The sequence below is a fragment of the Sarcophilus harrisii genome, chromosome 5, assembly GCF_902635505.1.
Source record: "Sarcophilus harrisii chromosome 5, mSarHar1.11, whole genome shotgun sequence".
Taxonomy (NCBI): Eukaryota; Metazoa; Chordata; class Mammalia; order Dasyuromorphia; family Dasyuridae; genus Sarcophilus; species Sarcophilus harrisii.
Window position 1 is genome coordinate 20,753,301 of NC_045430.1, and position 22,072 is coordinate 20,775,372.

At 36.8% G+C, this 22,072-nt stretch overlaps 1 protein-coding gene across 2 annotated transcripts in view; it reads right to left on the bottom strand.

Annotated features, from left to right (window-relative positions):
• Nucleotides 1-17,392, bottom strand: part of WASHC4 (WASH complex subunit 4) — a 52,183-nt gene extending 34,791 nt beyond the window's left edge. For both annotated transcript variants that reach the window (XM_031939928.1, XM_031939927.1), the window contains exons 1-9: nt 17,209-17,392; nt 11,887-12,026; nt 9,181-9,234; nt 9,024-9,089; nt 7,507-7,552; nt 7,072-7,139; nt 4,976-5,058; nt 1,197-1,239; nt 172-275 (exon numbers count right to left, since the gene is read on the bottom strand). In XM_031939928.1, coding sequence (XP_031795788.1) covers nt 172-275; nt 1,197-1,239; nt 4,976-5,058; nt 7,072-7,139; nt 7,507-7,552; nt 9,024-9,089; nt 9,181-9,234; nt 11,887-12,026; nt 17,209-17,269 — 665 coding nt within the window. In that variant the 5' untranslated portion in view covers nt 17,270-17,392. The remainder of the gene's footprint in view (nt 1-171; nt 276-1,196; nt 1,240-4,975; nt 5,059-7,071; nt 7,140-7,506; nt 7,553-9,023; nt 9,090-9,180; nt 9,235-11,886; nt 12,027-17,208) is intronic.
• Nucleotides 17,393-22,072: the final 4,680 nt, after the last annotated feature.

Here is a 22,072-nt window from a genome sequence, read left to right on the forward strand (position 1 = left end):
CAAGACCATAAGCATACATATATAGAATAAATATAAAACAGTTATAAGTTCCCTTGAACCTTCACAACTATATTGCAAATTATATCATTTTCGGAACTGGTACTCTATGTTAAGTCTGTCAATTAAATAACGATCCAGGAACACTGGTATAAAATAGCTACATTAGCTCACCTTTTATACATTGTCCAATGGTCTTTCAAGGTAGCATGATTCTCAACAATTTCATCCAGTGTAAGTAAAACTGTTAGCAGCTCTCCCAGGTGCTCATACATAGTCTGTTAAAAAAAGCTTTTGATGATTGTCACTTCTAGTAGCCACAAGATTTTAAAATTACAACAGATGAGTAATAAAGGTATAGTTAAGTAATAATGGATCTGATCTTTCCATGGGCTAATTAGTTTTAAGAAGGAAAATTCTGCCTTGGCTATCTGGACTTAAAAATATCTTTTTCTGGTAACAACAGAGATCTGGGATAAGTCATGGATGGCCCTACCATTACAAGGGAACCAGGTCCCTTGTAATGGCACTGAATGGGCACCCTTAGTATCTCATTTTAAAGGTAAAAGTCACTCTAATAAACTGAGACAGTGACATTTTTAGTGAACAGTCAATTTAGCTTCTGCAGCCTTGGCTCAACAGATATAGAATACTCTCCACATATTCAGACTTTTTGAAGTTTGCTAAGTTCATTTTATAGAACTTTTTTCTTTCTTTTAATAATAAAAATTTAGAGCAGGTCATTGTATATAGCAATTATATGAAGATCAGTTCTGATGGATGTGGCTCTTTTCAACAATGAGATGATTCAAGCCAGTTCCAATGATCTTATGATGAAGACAGCAACTATACCCAGAGAGAGGGCTGTGGCAACTGAGGGTGGATCACAACACAGCATTTTCATTCTTGTTGTTGTTTGTGTGCATTTTGCTTTCTCATTTTATTTTCCTTTTTGATCTGATTCTTCTTGTGCAGCAAGATAATTGTACAAATATATATACACATATTGAATTACTTTCCATCTAGAGGAGGGAGTGGGGGGAAAATTTGAAACGCAAGGTTTTGCAAGGGTCAATGTTGAAAAATTTTTCATGCATATGTTTTGAAAATAAAAGGCTTTAATAAAAAAATAATAAAAATTTAACATAAAAACATTTTTTTAAATGAATGTGATGGTTTTTCACTCAAAGCACTCTTACCTGAAAATGGACTCCAGTTGTTTCTATGATTTTGGGTGCAATCCTACAAGAAACAAAACGGAACATTGGTCAAACACTAACCAGCTTTATACGACTAGACAAGAGATAGCTCTTAATAAGTTTAATATGCATTTCTCTCCATTAAGTCTTAACAGTAATAACTAAAAGTTAATGTGATCAAACCAGCCATCACTATCAAACCCAGTTATCCATTTTAAGAAGCTGGTTCATAGATTCTCACCTAGTACTGAAAAGCACTTAATTAGAAGCAGTGTCACTGAGAGAAGACTACTGTTGGGAAACACAAGGCCTGAATTCAAATCTCAATACCAGCTAATACTAGCTGAGTCATCCTGAGCAAATCATTTAGGCTCTTAATGCTTCAGCATCTGCAGGCTGTAAACTGGAAATCAAATGTTTGCACTAACCCCCTTAGAGACTTACAGGGAGAAAAAGCATGGAAATATGAATTTTGTTAGCTTTTTTAAGTTTGATTCCCTGAGAACAGGAACTTCATATAACCTAGAGGTTGTGTGTCCCGCCTTCCCACATCCCACCTTCCCACTTCCCACCTCAGATGCCCTGATTCAGTACCCTTCACAGAAGAGGTTCAGTGCATCTAATATGTCACAGTGGACAGAGCTTCAGATCCCTTCAGGAAGAGGATCCAACCCCACCTCTGTCATTTAGTGTGTGATATTATGCAACTCACTTAAGCGCTTAATGCCTCGTTTCCTCAATTAAAGTGAAGAAGGTAGATTAAATGGTCTCTAGGTTCCTGCCAGCGCTAAGCCAGTGAAGGTCTTACCACACAATTTTTGTCCCCATCCATGTTCTTCTCCCCAACAACTCCACAAACATATATTACGAATGTAAGACACCCCAAGGCAGAAGCAAAGAAATGCAATATAACTGGGAATGGTCTTACCCCAACTGCTAGAACTCTGTCTTATCTACTGTGAAGCAAATTCTACTGTTAGGCTTACTAGAAATAGCTCACATCAGACAAGATCCTGGATCACTGCCTTGTCAAGGCAGAGGGACTCATATAGTTCAATGAATAAGAGCTTTGCCATGCAAGGTTACTCTAAGACAATGGAGAGTTCTGACAAAAAGAGATTCTCTAGAAAATGAACTGGCCATCCACTCTAGTACCTTCACCCAGAAAGCCCCATGGACAGTATTAAAATGATAATAAAAGAGATGACACCTGAAGATGAGCCTCTTAGTTGGAAGGTGTTCAACATGTTACTGGGGAAGGGCAGAGGACAACTACAAGTAGCTCCAGAAGGAGTCCAGTGGCAAATACTAAAAAGCAGCTTAGCCAAAGTGACGAGAGGAAGGTCCTCTGCTATTAAGATGAATATTCCACAGGAACCTGGAATGTAAGATCTATGAACCAAGGTAAGATTGATGTGGTCAAACTGGAGATGAAAGTTTGAACATCAACATCCAAGTGTCAGTGAACTTAAATGGAGAGAATGAGTGAATTTAATTCAGGTGTTCATTACATATATAACTGCGGGGAAGAATCCCTTATCAGCAGCTGGCATAGTCTACAAAAAGGGGGAAAAAAGCAGGATTGGAATATATCTTCAAAAATGATACAATGATATCCATTCTAATCCAAGCAAACTGTTCATCATCACAGTAACACAAGCCTAACACTGATGCCGAAGAGGCCAAAGTCAAAGACCTACAACATCTAAATATAACACCAAATAAAAGATGTCCCATTCATTACAAAAGACTGGAATGGTAGAGAAGGAAATTAAAAAATAACTCAAATAGTTTGCAGTTACCAGAAATACAGAATGGTTTTCAAAGAGGCAGAGGAAGTAGAGACCAAACTGTCAACACTGGATGGATTATGGGAGTTCCAGAAAAAACTTCTATTTCTGCTTCATGGACTACACTAAAGCCTTTGACTATGTGGATCACACCAAACTGTGGCAAGTCCTTATGGAGAAGGGAGTGCAAGATCATCTTACTGGTCTCCCGAGGAATCTATATGCAGGTCAAGAAGCAACAGTAAGAACTGAATGTGAAAAACTGACTGGTTTGAGACAGGGTAAGGAGTACAACAAGACTGTATATTGTCACTTTATTTATTTAACTTATATGCAGAGCACATCATGCAAAATGCCAGGCTGGATAAGTTAAAAGCTGGAATTAAAGTTGTGGGGAAAGCTACCAACAGTCTCAGTTATGAGTATGATACCACTCTGATGGCAGAAAGTGAAGAACTAAACAGCTTCTTGATGAAGGTGAAAGAGAAGACTATAAAAGCTAGCCTGAAGCTTAACTGAAGTTATTCACGGCCTCAAACACCACATGGTGACTGCAGCTATGAAATCAGAAAATGTTTGCTCCTTATGGCAAACCTGGACAGCATCTTGAAAAGCAGAGATGTTACCTTGCTGACTTAAGTTCATACAGTCAATGTTATTCTTTTTCCAACAGCAATGTATGGTTATGAGAGCTGGACAGTAAGGAAAGCTAAATGTCACAGAATTGATGCTTCCAAACTGGTGCTGGAGACTTCTAAGAATCCCCTGAACAGCAAGAAGGTCAAATCAGTCAATATGTAAAGAAATCAACTCAGACTATTCACTGGAAGGTCAAATATTGAAGCAGAAGCTTAAATATCCTGGCTACATAATGAGAAGACAGGACTCCAGGGAAAAGAACCTGATGTGGGGAAAGACTGAAGGCTCAAGAAGAAGGGGATAGCAAAGGATGAGATGGATAGATGGTGTCATGGAAGCAATGAAAATGAGCTTTGGAACATAGAGAAAGATAGAAAGGCCTGCGATACTATGGTCCATAGGGTCACAAACCATCAATCACAACTGCACAACTCAACAACATGGGAAAAAAAAAAAAAAAGACAAGAAAAAGGTCATTTGAGGGATGGCCTATGAGCTTGGGAATCAGGAAACCGGGTTTTTAATACTAGCTCATGACTGACTAGCTATGAGAATTTAAGAAAAGTGGTAGCAGGCTCAGTTTCCTCAACTGTAAAATGAGGATTGTTGTACTAGAAGACCTCTAAGAATCATTTCAACTCTTACCATTCTATGAACCTAAGAACCTACATTCCTACTGATACTGGGTCAGCAGCACTCCATTCATAAATGAAAAACATAAGATAATTGTCTCATTCCAGGGTAAGAAATAGGAATAACATTACTAGTATCTTCTGGAATCAAGGAGAGAAAAGTCAGAGACAAAATGATAAAGTGAAAAGCACACTGGACTAGGAGCCAGGAGACTAGGCGCTCATCCTGAAGCTGCCAATTTACAAGATGAACTCAGGCAAAACCAATTGCCTAAAAGTCAGCTTCCTAAACTAAAAAATAGAGACTTCTATCCCATCTCTCTCCTTACCTAGCTACTACAAAGGTAAAAGGTGATCATGCTTGTGGAAGTTATGGAAACTGCTTTGGAAAATATAAAGTACTTTACAATTTTGAATTACTCTCTATAAGTAGGCCTACAGATATGGAAACCTAAGAAACCTAAATCCTTACTTGTCTTGTTCCTGTAAGCCTGGAGGACTGAGAGTGGAAAATGAAGCCTAGAAGCTACAGTAAAGACTAATCTTCTCATCTTCAGTTTGGATTCACCTGAATTTAATCAACATTATAAACAGGCCTGTGAGATTACTTTGTTCAGATTCTAACTCAAACACAGCAAGAATTATAGGCAGAATTGAAGAAAAACAACTTTTTATGTATCTATAATAGAAAAACAAAAGTATTTCTGAAAATCATTACTTGTTACTGATATAAAGGGCGGCCAATTGATGGACTACATTCATCACCACTTCATAGCACCTCGTAACAAAACAAGAGAGTTCCTGAAATGACAAATGGGGGACATGTTACATAGTTGTTTTCTCCAAGTATTTTTTAAACTGGAATTTATGGCACTCAAAGCTCATCAGAATCAGATAACTTTCATTAATCGTCATCCCCAGGCCATTAACCCCCTCAAGCAATCCACATTTTACTACACACTCCTTGGAACCAAGAGAGTAACCTTCCCAAGGTTCCATCTTGTTCCAAACTTCAATCCAAAAGAAAGAAAGCTTCACTTTGAAAGACTCTGAGGTCATATACGACCTGGGGGTATCATAGCTGTATGACAAAGTAAGCATAGTAAAATCATTTCTATTTGCAGTCAACTAAGAGTTAATCTACGTTCTTGTTCTTTCCCCAGAATTTACAAAAACTATTGCATTTCACTTCTGAGCTTATCGTCTTAGATTATGTGGCTAATGAAGCCTAGTTTAATAACTATTTTTCTTCGCAAGACATCGGAGCTTTCCACTTAACACTCACAGATTCACAAGTATCTCTTAACCATTCCAATGGATTACAGAATGATCTTCAAGTTTCTAACAGCTCTAATCAGATTTTATTTTAGACATTATTGCCCTTCTCAAAGATAGAAGAAGCTTTTTATTTAGATGGGAAATAACTGGAAGATTTTTTAACTTCTTCCTTGATTTTTTTTATTCACCTTCACCCAAACCAGTATAATTTAATTTTTAATTTTATAAAGTCCTCTGAAATGGTTTAAATTATGATCGGGTTATTTGATTGAAGATTGCAGTTACTCAAGCTGGCTAGGCTTTGAGGTTCCAGTCTTGGGCCTGTTCTGTCCAATATTTTTATCACTGCTTCTGTGTGAGCTGCTTATCAAATTTGCAGATACAAATATGCCAGGAGGGACTGCCAATATATCACATGACAAAATCTTAATCTGAAAAAAGATCTCTAACAAACTATATACAATCATAGGCTAAATCCAATTAGAAGGAGTTTATTACAAATGTAAAATATAACAAATCCAAAAAATTCCTTGAGCAGAAACCTGCACTGAACTAATTCTCTGCTGGAGTCTAGAAACTGCAGCAGAGTTCAAAGAAACCATCCCCTGCTGAGATGAAACATTACCTTTTGGGGTTGCTATATCCCACTGCTGAGACAGTGAGGTTGTAATCCATTAATAGTCCAAGATCACTTTTAGAATTGCTGCCTAACCATACTTCCCATATCTTATATTTGTGAAGTTTGACATTTGATATTTATCCCTATTAGATTAATAAATGTCCTGGCCTGTCAAGATCTTTAAGATAATAGAATCCTATCCTGAGAGCTATCCTCTAGGCTTTGTGTCATCCAAAGATTCAGTTAAGTACACCAGCTTTTACCCAGGTCATTAATAAAAATATTGAAGTACAAGATCCCTGTGACACACCATTAAAGACCTTTGTTCAAGTAGCACTGACTGGTCTGGTGGATTAAGAATTTCCCCATACATTTAAATGTGCTGTAGCCTCGTTTATGCTTTTCCATCTGGACAACAAAAATATCATGATGAATAATCTTTGTGAGTAAATGATGTCACCCTTTTTGTACAAGTGACCTTCATGCCAGAATGATCTTTGGCTGTTCTTCACACATGGCCTCCTATTTCTACACCTTTGCACTAAGTAGTGATGCCTGATGCTTAGAATGCAGTCCCAGCTCTTTAAAATCCCTTGCTTCCTTCAAAAACTCTGCTCAAAAAAATCTTCTCCACCAAACTTTTCCTGATCCACCCATCTACTATTGTCACCCCCATGCCCCACCAAACTATTTACTCAGTAGTTATTGTACATATTTTTGTATGTGTTAACATACATGAACATAGTTTATATTCATATACATGTTTTCTTCACTAATAAAACATAAGCTCCCCAAGGGCACTCAGTGCCCTATTGCCTGATTCCAAGAAAGTCCCCAATAAAAGTGAGATATTGGTTGGGACCCATAACATACAAAAGGCTAAAAAACAATTCTAGGAAAACAGCAAGTTAATTTACCTGTAAGAATGAAATGAATCTCCCCATTTGAATTTGGCAATCACCTTCCGCCATGCTGGAATCTGTGGCTTTAGAAAGACAACAAAGGCAAATTTCAGAAGTCAGGAGTCATTTTCAGGGACCAAAAACATGCCAGTTTTAAACTAAAGTACTATCTTTAGATGTACCTAATATCCCACAGATATTCCCACAACTCTGCTCAAATGTCTACGTGCCCCCCTCTCCAAAGCTCTCGCTCCCAAAATACATTATATTTAACTCTTTACTTAAGCTATATAACTATTTAATGTAAATGTTTTCTGTACAAAGTTATTTCTTCTCTCCCCCATGACAATGTAACCTCTTTGCAAAGGATTGTTTAAAGCTTCATCTTTGTAAATTTCCATCATGGGGAAAGAAAGCCATCATTACCACACCAGTTTTTAGAGAACTTACCTCCTTCCCCATAAAACAAAAGACCATTGTAAAATTTAGTTTCAGCCTGTTTCAAAGAAAAGAAAAATTATGTTTTTAGCAGGCACATGGGCTTTGTCTATACACAGATGAGTATCAGAAGTCTGAGGCCGTGGGGGGTTCCCGTGACACCTTTGGTAGCTCTTGTGACCTACATGGTAGGACTTTTCCCAACAACATCAAGCACAAGCTGGGATGTGATTGAAGGGCAACCCAAGCTTATCAACCATATCACTCACCCAGACTTCAAATCTCAGGGCCCCACCCCAGTGGCCCAGTACCCATTTATACAGCCTCTGCCCATACCCACTATCAGCACCATATGTAGGCACTGCCACAGCGGTGGTCCCCTGCCTCCCTCTCTCCACCTTTCTCTCATGGCTACCCCGCATGCCGCTGCCAAGGAAGGAGAGTACCCATCTCGCCATCAGAAGATTAGAGAGTAACCTCTGCCATTAAGTGGCTCTAGAGCCATGGGCAAATCCTTCCATTTGTCTAGCTCTCAGTTCCTAGGATAGAATGAAGCCCTGTGGAAGAGGGTCACCAAGGGCCTTTGTAGCTCTCATGATCAACTACTGACTTATTAGCTATGCCAGACTGAACAAACACTGCTGAGAGAAAATAGCTTTATAAACCTCAAAGCCCTCCACAAACCTAAGTTATCCATGTAATGGCTAAGTCCATTCACTACACTCCCACCACTCAAACTTCTTACCTGGCTCCCAATTGCCTACTGAATGCCCACTCCTCAGGATGACTCGGGCCTCCCCAATCCTAACTTTCCCGCCTTCTTTCACAATGTATTCACACCCACAGATCCTGCCCGCTCTTCCCTGGGGCCTTGTTCTCACTGACCACTTCACAACTCTCTGAAATCCTTTTCTCCCTTCACACTCAATTCAGGCGACTCACACCTCCAGAAGACTTTCTATGATCCTTATTCAATCTCTCAGGCTGTTCTTCAGGATTTCTCTGCCTTCTCTTTCCCCTGATTCTCTCTCTATGTCTCTCCCTCTCTCACTCTCTCTCACTCACACACACACTCACTCACTCACACGGGTCCTTGAGGGCACCTCTGTATATCTCTAATAACTGGCAAAATGATCTGTAAACACTCAATGCCCACTAAATTATTTAGGTCTATTTAACTGGGACAATTTTAATCATCAGGATAAAGTGATATTTCTAGTATTCTCAAAATAATCATTTCATGATTCCCTTTCCCTATATTTCTTCCTGCTTCCTTGCCCATTTTAATTAACATACATCCCCTATCAGACAGGAGCAGAAGAGTTAGGGGCAAAGTTAGAAGGGAACAGTTGCTACCAAAGCTTCTGCCAGTCCTTTGATGATCCCTGAGCTAAAGTTCAAAGGATAGTGGATTCAACACATTTGATTCAAGCTAAAAAAAAAAAAAAAAATTAGGCCATATTTGATGGATTATTTATTTGAAAAATACCCATTTTAGGGACCATTTACAATATAGCCTTAATAATTACCTCATACTTTAATTTCTTGATTTCACAACAAAGAGCAGCATACACAGTGATGACTTTGTTTAAGACCTGGTTTAATTGAGCAAAATAGAGGGAAAAAATTAGGAGATAACATATCTAACAATTTTTATTTTTATATTTAACTATTAAGATTCTTTACCTTGTTTTCTGTCTTTATGAGCTCCAAAAGGGAAGACTGTTCATAAGGCAACAACTGTTTAAGAGCAAGGAAAAAAACACTTTTTAGTTTGAAAATTGCAAACATATTAGGGCCTATAGTTACAACATGCTCAGTACTGAAATAAATACCATGAGTTCTGAGAAGAGATCTTTGGTGGTTTCAGCCCAACATTCTGGGACCAAATAAGACAGTAAGGCCTCTTTCACATGATAAGCTTTCACATTCTTGATGACATAGCTATAATGTGCTCCCCATCCCATCCCATCCCAAGTATTCTCTTTTCCAGGTCAAACAGCCCCAGTTCTATGAACTAATTAAGACAAATGATTAAAAACTGAAGGAAACACAAGGAAGGAGCTTTTTTGATAGGATACAGTTCTCATTTAGGTATTAATTCCACTGGGCTAATTTTGGTTGTCCCCTGAGTAATCTTAGGTAACTTATGAATTAAAATGAGAGAAAGTGCAAACTAATGCATTAAGGGAAAATAACCTAAAATATACTTAGAAGATGAAGTTCTCTGAGTTATCAGTCAAGGCACAGGAAGAGTACCTGAAGACATCAGCCTGATTCATCCAAAGTATCCAAACAAAACAGTGAGTCTTAACAAAAGTGATGGGAACAAGACAGAAAACCTTCTTTCATCACTGTACAAAACCATGGTTTACTTAATAGCAGGAGCATGATAAGCAATTCTAATCACCATTTTGAAAAAAAAAATCTATCATTCAAGGTTTCATACAAATACCACCACTTCCATGAAGTCTTCCCTGATCCCACCAAGTGAAAGTGATTGTTCCCTTTCTTTTTAACTACAAGAATACATAGGGCCTCTCATGGCACTCCACATATACACCATGTCTTAAAAGTTATTGGTATATGGTTTATGTCATGTCACGGGCACTAACTAAACAACTGTGTTTTATTTAGCTTGAAATCAGAGAAGATCATAAAATATTTGCTAAATGAAAAGAGCAAATTACAGGAAGATCATAAAAAGCCTTCTACAACAGTCAGAAAAAGGAGGAGAATGCATTAAAAAGATGAGCATTCTTGGTCTAGAAACACAGAGAAATCCTGAAAGTTTATGAAGTCACAAACCGCATAACTCTTACATCAGGTTATGGCATAGGAAAATCAGAAGATAGCTCCTTAAAGCTTGAGACTTGAGAGGTCAGTTTAAGACAAATAAAAAGAAATGCTTTTACATAGTCATTAATAAATGTTACTCATTACTCAAAGAGGTGCTGCTACAGGCTGAATCCATACAAGGAGCTGCAAAAAGTTAAAAAACTCACAAATAACTGACCCATCGTGGAGATTTTTAGGGAAACTTCAGGGAATTTTTGGGAAATCCATCACTAAAACTCTAGAGGCCAGAAAACTCTGCCCTCTTAACAACCCAATAACTAGGGTAAAAGAGTGGGATAGTGGGAATGGCATTAGACTGGTTGGAATCTCAGATCCACTGCTGTGGACCCCACAAAGGAGTTCATCCATTCAAACCTATGGATCCTTTTACCACTGAAGGCTATGAGATTACTAGGGTGTATGGATTATAAATCTTATCCAATGTTAATTCTGATATTGTTCAGAACAGATAAATTCTTTGGAAAAGAAATATATGTTGAGAAGGGCTTTGAAAGAAGTCAATTTAGTGGATAGCCACTGCAAGTAGGATAGAAGAACTGAAGAAGGGAGTGAGGATGGAGAGGAAGGGCAAAAGAAAGTTAAGAATTAGAAATGAAGCTAAAAAGAACACTAAGAATTTTCTAGTTTTAAATACTGTAGTCTTGGATGCAAAGATAATGAGAGGTTTGGGAATCTTTTTAATGATAAGGATTTTTAACTCTCAGGTTATTTTTCCTGAAAAAGACAAATGATGGTGGATTTAAGCCTGGCCTTTAACTAGATGAGGACTTAATGGCAGAAGGAGCTGTTCTTTCCACTCAAAAGGACAAGAAGGAATTGCCATACATCAGAGCAGGAATTCTGGAGTTGCCCTGCTTCACTTAAACTCAATTCACTTGCAAATCAAGACATCACCTCCTGGTATCCCTGGAACTCTGAGAATGAGGAACAAACATCAATTTCTTTTTTTCTTTCTTTCTTTTCTTTTTTTTGCTGAGGCAATTTGGGGTTAAGTGACTTGCCCAGGGTCACATAGCCAGGAAGTGTTAAGTGTCTGAGGCCAAATTTGAACTCAGGTCCTCCTGACCAGGACTGGTGCTAACTAGTTGTTGCCACTTAGCTGCCCCCAAACAACAATTTCTTGGATTAAATATGAGAGCTGCCTGATTCAGGAGGTTAGGAGGCCCCCCAAAAAGACAAAGAATCAATCAATTTCTGAGGAGAAAACTGAGGGGGAAATCAGCCACTTCAGTGCCATTCTAGCCCAAAAATTGACAATCTGAGCCACAGCATTCAAACCAGAAACTCATGACTCTGCTCCTGGCACTGACTCTACACTGGATGAGAGCAGCCAAATCAGACTCTCTGAGGGGGATAAGGGGGGTCTGACTGACAGTAATGAAAGATGCACAATGAAAACATGAGTGGTTGTGGGTGGGACCTGAGGCACAGCAGACATTCTCTCAGGAGGCCTTCTAACCCATAAGGTTCTAAATTCTAAGAATGAATATTTCTTAACAATGTAAAATTCTTTGAGAAATAAACCATTCGGACCTTTAGTGCTATAGGGTCAAGCCTGAAGTCCCAAACATCGCCCACAGAGCTATCCAGAGCATCTTCAATTCTTCTTAGCTGGGAGGTGTACTCTTCGAGAAATTTCCCATAATTCTTCAGCTGGACTTCAGCATGAATTTCTAAAAAGCAAATTTCAAAAGACAGCAGCTGATATGGCATACTCAAGAGGAAAAAAAACAAAAAACTTTTCTTCTGATTTAAAAGTGATGTTAATTATCTAAATTTCATGCTACGATAATGGACTTTCCTGAAAGTTTAAGTCCAAACTTTAAAGAATTCTTTCCTTTGTCAGTGGATATATTGATTCGTCTACCATTGAGGATGCCACATAAGAACTTTTGCAATGAATCGCTTATAACTTCTAGCTAATCTAATGATTATCCTATAACCCTGCAAAATAAAAACTTTATCCCTTTAATCAAGGCTTTTAAAAAATACAGGTACATGGGAGAAAGAGTCAATATAGCTGTATAAATGTTACTACAGTAATTGAAAACAGCAGTAATGAATTTCTTAAGATATGATATCACATCCATACTTAACGCCGTACACCAAGATAAGGTCAAAATGGATTCATGACCTAGGCATAAAGAATGAAATTATTAATAAATTAGAGAAACACAGGATAGTTTACCTCTCAGACCTGTGGAAGGGGAAGGTCTTTATGACCAAAGCAGAACTAGAGATCATTACTGATCACAAAATAGAAAATTTCGATTATACCAAACTGAAAAGTTTTTGTACAAACAAAACTAATGCAGACAAGATTAGAAGGGAAGCAATAAACTGGGAAAATATTTTTACAGTCAAAGGTTCTGATAAAGGCCTCATTTCCAAAATATATAGAGAATTAACTCTAATTTATAAAAAATCAAGCCATTCCCCAATTGAAAAATGGTCAAAGGATATGAACAGACAATTCTCAGATGAAGAAATTGAAACTATTTCTAGTCATATGAAAAGATGCTCCAAGTTATTATTAATCAGAGAAATGCAAATTAAGACAACTCTAAGATACCACTACACACCTGTCAGATTGGCTAAGATGACAGGAAAAAATAATGATGATTGTTGGAGGGGATGCGGGAAAACTGGGACATTGATGCATTGTTGGTGGAGTTGTGAAAGAATCCAACCATTTTGGAGAGTAGTTTGGAACTATGCTCAAAAAGTTATCAAACTGTGCATACCCTTTGATCCAGCAGTGTTACTACTGGGATTATATCCCAAAGAGATTATAAAGAAGGGAAAGGGACCTGTATGTGCACGAATGTTTGTGGCAGCCCTTTTTGTAGTGGCTAGAAACTGGAAACTGAATGGATGTCCATCAGTTGGAGAATGGCTGAATAAATTGTGGTATATGAAAATTATGGAATATTACTGTTCTGTAAGAAATGACCAACAGGATGATTTCAGAAAGGCCTGGAGAGACTTACACGAACTGATGCTGAGTGAAATGAGCAGGACCAGGAGATCATTATATACTTCAACAACAATACTAGATGATGACCAGTTCTGATGGATCAGGCCATCCTCAGCAACGAGATCAACCAAATCATTTCTAATGGAGCAGTAATGAACTGAACTAGCTATACCCAGAAAAAGAACTCTGGGAGATGACTAAAAACCATTACATTGAATTCCCAATCCCTATATTTATGCACACCTGCATTTTTGATTTCCTTCACAAGCTAATTGTACAATATTTCAGAGTCTGATTCTTTTTGTACAGCAAAATAACGTTTTGGTCATGTATACTTATTGTGTATCTAATTTATATTTTAATATATTTAACATCTACTGGTCATCCTGCCATCTAGGGGAGGGGGTGGAGGGTTAAGAGGTGAAAAATTGGAACAAGAGGTTTGGCAATTGTTAATGCTGTAAAGTTACCCATGTATATATCCTGTAAATAAAAGGCTATTAAATTAAAAAAAAAAAAAAAGATATGATATCACATTTAAGATCTTATTTTCTATAAACTATATGCCCTAAACTTAAAAAAAAAAAAAAAAAAACTGCTCACATAATCTCTCTTCAAAGCCAAAACTTTAGCCCAGTAGCATTCAAAAAATCATTTTCCCTAAAAATGTGTTTTTCACACACATTTTTGCATATGGATGACATTATCTACTACAGCAGAAAAGAAGGTCTTAAAAGACTCATTGATAACATGACTCTCAAAGCACAGACATAGAGCCAGCATTTGGCACAGTACCTGGCAGAGAGAAAGTTTTTAATAACTGGACTGACTGAATCTTGAATATATATGACTGTCTAAAAAGGACTATAAAAACATGTAAATAATCATCTCATCTTAACCATCTGGATGAATCCTTTTGTTTTCAAATATAACATGTAATTTCAATAAAAATCTCTTCCCTTTATCTTTATTTTAATATTTAATTCTATATTTTTGTGTAAATTTTGGTTTCTATAAAACCAAAGAGCTAATTCAGTCATCCCCTAATGACAGGAACACTCAAAATTTATGAGACAAGAAAGCATCTTCCCTATACACTATAACTGAACTACAATATATAAGAAGTTAGGAGATCAGGAATTGCTTTCTCATTTCACCAATGATTTATCTAAATATTAAGACCCATTAACTAATTAATGTATCTTTTTCACATTTCACACCCACCCAATTTTTAACTATAGTAAAGCAGTTTAAGAAGAGGGATAATCTCCAATGTGACATAGTATAAAAAAGTGGGTCTTTCCCATAGTTCTTCTACTTAGTTACATTTTCTCTAAGATGGCCCAACAAAGCATCTCATTGTCACTTAAATATAAATGGTGAAGGTAAAGTGATATATTTAAGAACAAGTAAACTAAGCTAATATCAGAAATAAAGTGAAAAGTTGTTTGTTACTAATTTCAATCAAAATTTACTTCTGTGGAAGAATTTATGGCTGAACCATTTGCTCCTTACTGGATCAGTCACACATTGGTGAATAAAAAGCTAATGTGTCAAAACATATTAAGGAAACCTTGGCAACAAGACAATGTATGTAAAATCAGAGGCAGAATCTAATAAAAATGGAGTCAATTAAATGCTAGTAAAATGATTTCTATTTTTAAAAATTTGCAAAATGCAAGAATATGGAAAAATTCTGCATGAATAAACAAGTCCATAAAAACTACAAGTTTGATTAAAAATATACTGCTCATAGTATTCCTCCCCAAAAGGAGGAAAGGAACATATCATCCAATATATTTCTAAAGTTCTGAGCAACAATGCAAATGAGGGAAAAATCATAAAGTTCAGTACCTAATGCTATCCACCCTTCATGTAGAAATTAAAGAAATTTAACTATATTGTAGTTAATGTTTTTAATCCTCCAAGATTTGGTTAGAATTCAAAGCAAATAAAACTTTAATGACAGGTATAATATAAGGAAAAATCTGTGCATGTGAAACACTAATCCGACTAAAGACCATTTAAAATCCTCAACTGTCTATATCAAAGATTCTTTTTCTATTTTTTGCTAAGGCATTTGGGGTTAAGGGACTTGCCTAGGGTCACACTGCTAGGACACTGTTAAGTGTCTCAGCAGATCCCAACTCGGATCCTCCAGACTTCAAGATTGTTGCTCTATCCACTGAGCCATCTAGCTGTCCTTACAGCAAAGCTTCTTAAAATGGGGTGGTATCTGAATGTGGAAGTCAATAGTTAAAAGTTCTGAAATGTTCTGTGTCTTGCAGTATCAAATATTTCACCAAAATTTTATTCTTTATGTAAAAATAAACAAGCACATCCATCTCATTAACATGTAAATTTGCTTTCATCTTTAAGAAATGGTTAAATTATATATGTATACCAAAGCATTATTTTAAAATAAGTTTATGATTTATCATAAGTAAATGTTTGATATATCTATTTTACATACCCATATAGCTGGGGGTTGGGCAAAAATTTCTCAGGAGAAACAAAATGCTTACTTTGAAATACACTTCCTACACATACATATAAGGCAAACACTGCCAATTATTAAGTCATTACTAAACAATAATAAGGCATAGATTTTCCAATTGTCAAAATCTACTAATTATAGGTGCCCGTTAAAATTAGAACTATAGAATTTGGGACTGGAAAGGCCCTCAAATGGTCTAATTCAATGCCAGAATCCAATAAATGAACTAATCGAGAAGGTTGATTTGCTCAAATCAAATAGCTAGGAAATAATTAGGAGAGCCACAATTTGAACCCAGGTCCTTTGCCTCCAATCCTAACTGGATAACTTAATTTCATCGAACAGAAGGCCACTCGAGTGAATTGACTTTAATGAATAAAGATTCTCCCAGCCAAAAGAGCAGCTGCACTAAAGAAAGCATCTTTGAGCGCAGCTTGATGCAAAGCAACCCCCAAAATCATCACAGAAGCCCTAAGCAAAGGTTTTCTTTTTTTTTTTTTTTCTACGAGAAAACAAAATAAATCAATCAAATTCTCAATATCCTGGTTTTAAAAGAGAAAAACAGGAACAGAAACCCAGACCCCGGTTTATTTAACTCCTCACTCTGGGAAAGTCGCCCCAACCCGACGCGGAAGGCAAGTCCCCCAGGACGCAGGTGCCGGGGCGGGGCTTCTGCAGGTGCTGACTTGGCCATCCCTGGGACGGCCCTTTCAGGAGGCAGCTTCCTTCAGCCCCAGCCGACAGCCCACTTCCTCCAGGAGGCCTTCCGGAGATGCCCTTTGGTTCCAGCGCCTTCCCTCTGTTATTTCCTCTCTATCCAGTAATAGCTGGCTCTGCGTCTCTGTGCGCATCTTTGGATGCTAAACTCTTGCCTCTTTTAGTATCCCCGGGGCTCAGCACGACGCCCAGCACACAGTAGGTGTTTAATCAATGTTCATGGATCGGAAGGAACTGCACCGAATGGGGACCCGAACTGGCGGACTCAAAAGACAGCCTGAGGGAAGTGTGAGTACGCTGGGAGGGAGAGAACAGCGAGGAAGAGGAATGGAAAAGTGGGGGGAGGAAAAGTGAAAGGGGGCGGGGGGGGTCAGCCTGCAGGGGTCACGGGGGGAGGGGCAGCCACGGGCGTCAGCCAGCCCCAAGGGACTCCGCCTCGGGAGCGTCATTTACAGCGGGCAGTCCAGGGGAATGGAGGAGTCTCTCTCAGGGGGAAGGGGCGGAGGTCCCGGCCGGGAACAGTCTCGGGGGAAGCCCCGGGCGTTCTGGGAACGAGGGTGCAGGCAGGACGCGGAGGGGTCCGGCTCAGAAGAAGGGGAGCCCCCAGGGCCTCTACGCCCAGCTATCCACCGCCTCCCCCTCCCAGACCGCTTCTCCCGCTTACTCTGCGAGCCGTCATCCAGGCGGTCAAACTCCCAGTCTGGGGACAGAGTCTCCACCGCCATCGCCCCAGACACCGCTCCAGCGGCCTCGCCCCCGTGACTGACGGGCAAGGGGAGCGCACGTGACTTCCTGTCCCGCCCCCTCTTCTCCAAAATTCAGAGACCCACGCTCCCCCCGGGGGACCCACCTCGGCCCCGGGGCCCGCTGGGAAATGGAGTCCTCGAGTGAGGCTCCGCCCTTGAGGCCGCTTCCGGTCCCGCCTAGTGGGCGGGGCGCCTGGAGCCCGAGACTTTGGCAGGATCTCAGAACTGTCAAATTTCCCCTCCCCTTGTCCCCCGCCGACCCCCTAAGCCCACCTCTCTGTGGCGCTTGGCTACTCGTGACACAAGTTGCGCCCACCCCCCCCCTCTTTCTTACTGAGGGAGAAAGTGAGGTACAGGAGGGGAAGTGACTGGCCCCGGCTCACCCAGGTGATGTCTGCAGTGGGAGCCCTGAAAGTAACGCTCGTAATGTAATGACCATGATGATGATCAGTAACCATTCCTCTCTTGCCCGTGATTATCGTCGCGGTAATCCTGGACAGCATCTAGTCACTTAAACATTTATTAAGCGCCTACTGTTTGCAAGTCACTGCAATTTATACACATTATATGTATACATTATATGTATTACATCATACATTATTACATATACATATATGCGTATTATACATAATACATTAAATGTAATTTTATGTACTATATGCAATAATAATTAGAATTTCTACAACTTGTGAAACACTACATGGATTAACTCATAATATGCATTATGTTGATGTAATATTACATTATATTATACATTATATTATTATATCTATATATCTATAATATATATTATTATATCTATAATATACATTATATCATTATATAATACATTATAAATTTGCAGTGCCTTTTATATGTCATAATAATCTTTGTGCTGTGTTAATTATATGTGGATATATGAATATTTTTCAGTGCCTTGCACCTATCATATAGCATATGTAGTATATTAACTAATTTATTGTATGTGTATATGCATTATATGGCTATATGAGCGTATATTATAGATATATCTTTTCAGTGCCTTGTATATATCAATATATGTATTATGTTAACTAATTAATACATGTGCATTATATATCATTTATATCTTTTCAATGCCTTGCATATATCACTATATATTTGTGTTAACTAATTAACTAAATTATGTTAACTAAGCATTATAGCATATATATCTTTTCAGAGTCTTGCATATCAATACATGTATTATGTTAACTAATTTAAGAGCATGTTCATTATATATTTATATATTTTCAGTACCTTGTATATATCAATATATGTATCATATTAACTAGTTTAATATATAAAATATATACCACATTATATATTATATTATTTTATATTGTATATAATATTTATTGTACATGTATATGCATTATATGGCTAAATGCTCATATGTTATAGATATATCTTTTCAGTGCCTTGTATATATCAATATATGTATTATGTTAACTAATTAAAACATGTGCATTATATATCATATATATCTTTTCAATGCTTTGCAAATATCAATATATATTTATGTTAACTAATTAACTAAATTATGTTAACTAAGCATTATAGCATATATATCTTTTCAGTGTCTTGCATATCAATACATGTATTATGTTAACTAATTTAACAGCATGTTCATTATATATTTATATATTTTCAGTACCTTGTATATATCAATATATGTATCATATTAACTAGTTTAATATATAAAATATATACCACAATATATATTATATTATTTTATATTGTATATAATATTTATTGTACATGTATATGCATTATATGGCTAAATGCTCATGTTATAGATATATCTTTTCAGTGCCTTGTATATATCAATATATGTATTATATTAACTAATTAAAACATGTGCATTATATATCATATATATCTTTTCAATGCTTTGCAAATATCAATATATATTTATGTTAACTAATTAACTAAATTATGTTAACTAAGCATTATAGCATATATATCTTTTCAGTGTCTTGCATATCAATACATGTATTATGTTAACTAATTTAAGAGCATGTTCATTATATATTTATATATTTTCAGTACCTTGCATATATCAATATATGTATCATATTAACTAGTTTAATATATAAAATATATACCACTATATATATATATTATTTTATATTATTTTAATATTTAGTATACATGTATATGCATTATATGGCTAAATGCTCATATATTATAGATATATCTTTTCAGTGCCTTGCATATATCAATATATGTATTATATTAACTAGTTTAATATATATGTCATAATATATATATTACATATTTATGTAATATGTATTACATCTTGTATATCTTTTCAGTGCCTTAAATATATCAATATATGCATTATGTTAACTAAATTAATATATGCATATTTGCATTAAGTAGGCAAATATATGCATATATTTGCAGTGCCTTGAGTATATCACATAATACATATATAGACATTAATATGGACATAAAGATATACTATATAGGGAGTTGCCCAGCTTTATATAATGCTTCAAGATGATATGACTGGCAATTTCAGTAGACTTGTGATGGAAAGTGCCATCCACATCCAGAGAGAAAACTATGGAGACTGAATGTGGATCAAAGCATAGTATTTTCACCTTTTTTACCAAGTGCTAAATAAATGCCTATTGACTTGGCTTGATTATTAGTCAAGAAGTAGTAAGATGAAAGCTCCTTGAGGTCAGGGTCCTTTTCAGTTTGTTTATATATATATATATATATATATATATTTATATCCACGGTGCTTGATCCATAAAAAAAGTTTTTTGTTCATTCATTCATTTGAAGGGGAAAAGAACTAAAATAAAATTGAAAAACACCTTATAAATATTATTTCATTGGATTGAGAAGCAAACTTGGAGAAACTCCTCTAGACATTTAGCCCTGCAGTCATAAAGATCTGATTTCAAATCTTGCCATTGGCACATTCTGGCCAAATGACTCTGTGTTAAGATGTCCCTGTATCCCAGGCATCTCATTGGTTGATTGGTGGTTGGTTGTTGTCCTTTGTTCTCAAGAGGACCAGAATGACATCACTAATGTTAGAGTCAAGTTATGCTGTGTCCTTGTCATAAAGATATTCCTGTTCAAATAGCATTCATTAAGTACCCTCTACTAGCCACTATATTAACGACAAATTCCCCAAAATACTCCTTGTCCAAATAATGAGGTCCTGGGTTGTAGCTGAAGTCCTGATAAAATTATTCCCTGAAAAAACACTAATGGGGATCAGTTCAACTCTAAGTTCCATTCCCAGTGGATGTCTTGGGTAACCCCACCTTGTTGTATCCAATCAAATGTCAAACCCCCAAGGTTAAATTTCCCCTATAAATCTTTCCAGGACCCATGCCATCTTTGCTGAAACCTTTTGGAATAGCCCACCGTAACATTCTGCCTTTAGTGTCTTTCTCCTCATCCCCTTCCCCATAGTTCATGGTGTCTTTCTCCTTGTTATAACTGACTCTTTTAAAATGATGCTTTTATAATGAGTCATTCCTAAAAACATGGCACCTGAAACTAACTGAATACCATACTTCAAAAATTAGTCTGACCAGGACAAAATATAATGATACAACAAGCATTTATTTTTTTCACTTAGAAATTTTTTTAAAATTCAATAATAGCTTTTTCTTTTTTATAAAGCTTTTTATTTTCAAAACATATGCATGAATAATTTGACAACACTGACCCTAGCATAGCCTTGTGTTTCAGATTTTCTCCTTCTCTCCACCCCTTCCCCTAGATGGCAAGCGACCCAATATATGTTAAACATGTTAAAATATATATAAACATATAGCTTTGTTTCAAAGCTATGTTCAAAAATATGTTCAAAACATATATTTTGAAAATAAATGCAAAGATAGTTTCAATATTCACCCTGCAAAACCTTGTGTTCCAAAATTTTCTCTCTCCCTCCAACCCCTTTCTCTATACAACAAGTAATCCAATATAGGTTAAAGATGTGCAATTCTTCTAAACATATTTGCAAATTTATCATGGTACACAAAAAGAATCAGATCAAAGAGAAAAAAAAAATACAAGGAAACAATAACAACAAAAGGTGAAAATAGTATGTTGTGATCCACACTCAACCTCCACAGTCTGGATGCAGATGGCTCTCTCCCTCACAAGTCTATTGTTACTGGCCTGAATCACCTCATTACAACAAGCATTTATTAAGCATCTATTATGTGCTGGACACCAAGATTAAAGTCCTTGTTTGTTTGCTTGTTTTCTTTTCTCTCTTGTATTTTTTCCCTTTGATCTGATTTTTCTTGCACAGCATGCTGAATATAGAAATATGTTTAGAAGAATTGCACATGTTTAACCCATATTGGATTGCTTGGTGTCTTGGGAAGGAGAGGGAGAAAGATTTGGAACACAAGATTCTGCAAAGGTGAGTGTTGAAAATTATCTTTGCATGTATTTGGAAAAATAAAATATTGTTATAAAAATTAAAAATAATCTTCATTTGCAAAATTTACTATCCGATGAAGGAGAGAATTAGGACAAACATATACATATCCATATACACACATATACACACAAACCATAAATATAAAGGTAATGAATAAAAGGTAATTTGATATGGAAAGCACTAGCTGAAGGAATCAGCAGAGATTTAATGTAGAAGAAATCGTTTTAACTTTTTCTTAAAGAAAGAAAGTGATTGAGGTGGGAAAAAGGGGAAATTGAGGAAGGAGTGCATCCCAGGCCAATGTGGGTGGAGGGCTTCCTTTGTAATCCTCTGCATTTTATTTTGTGCATTTAAAA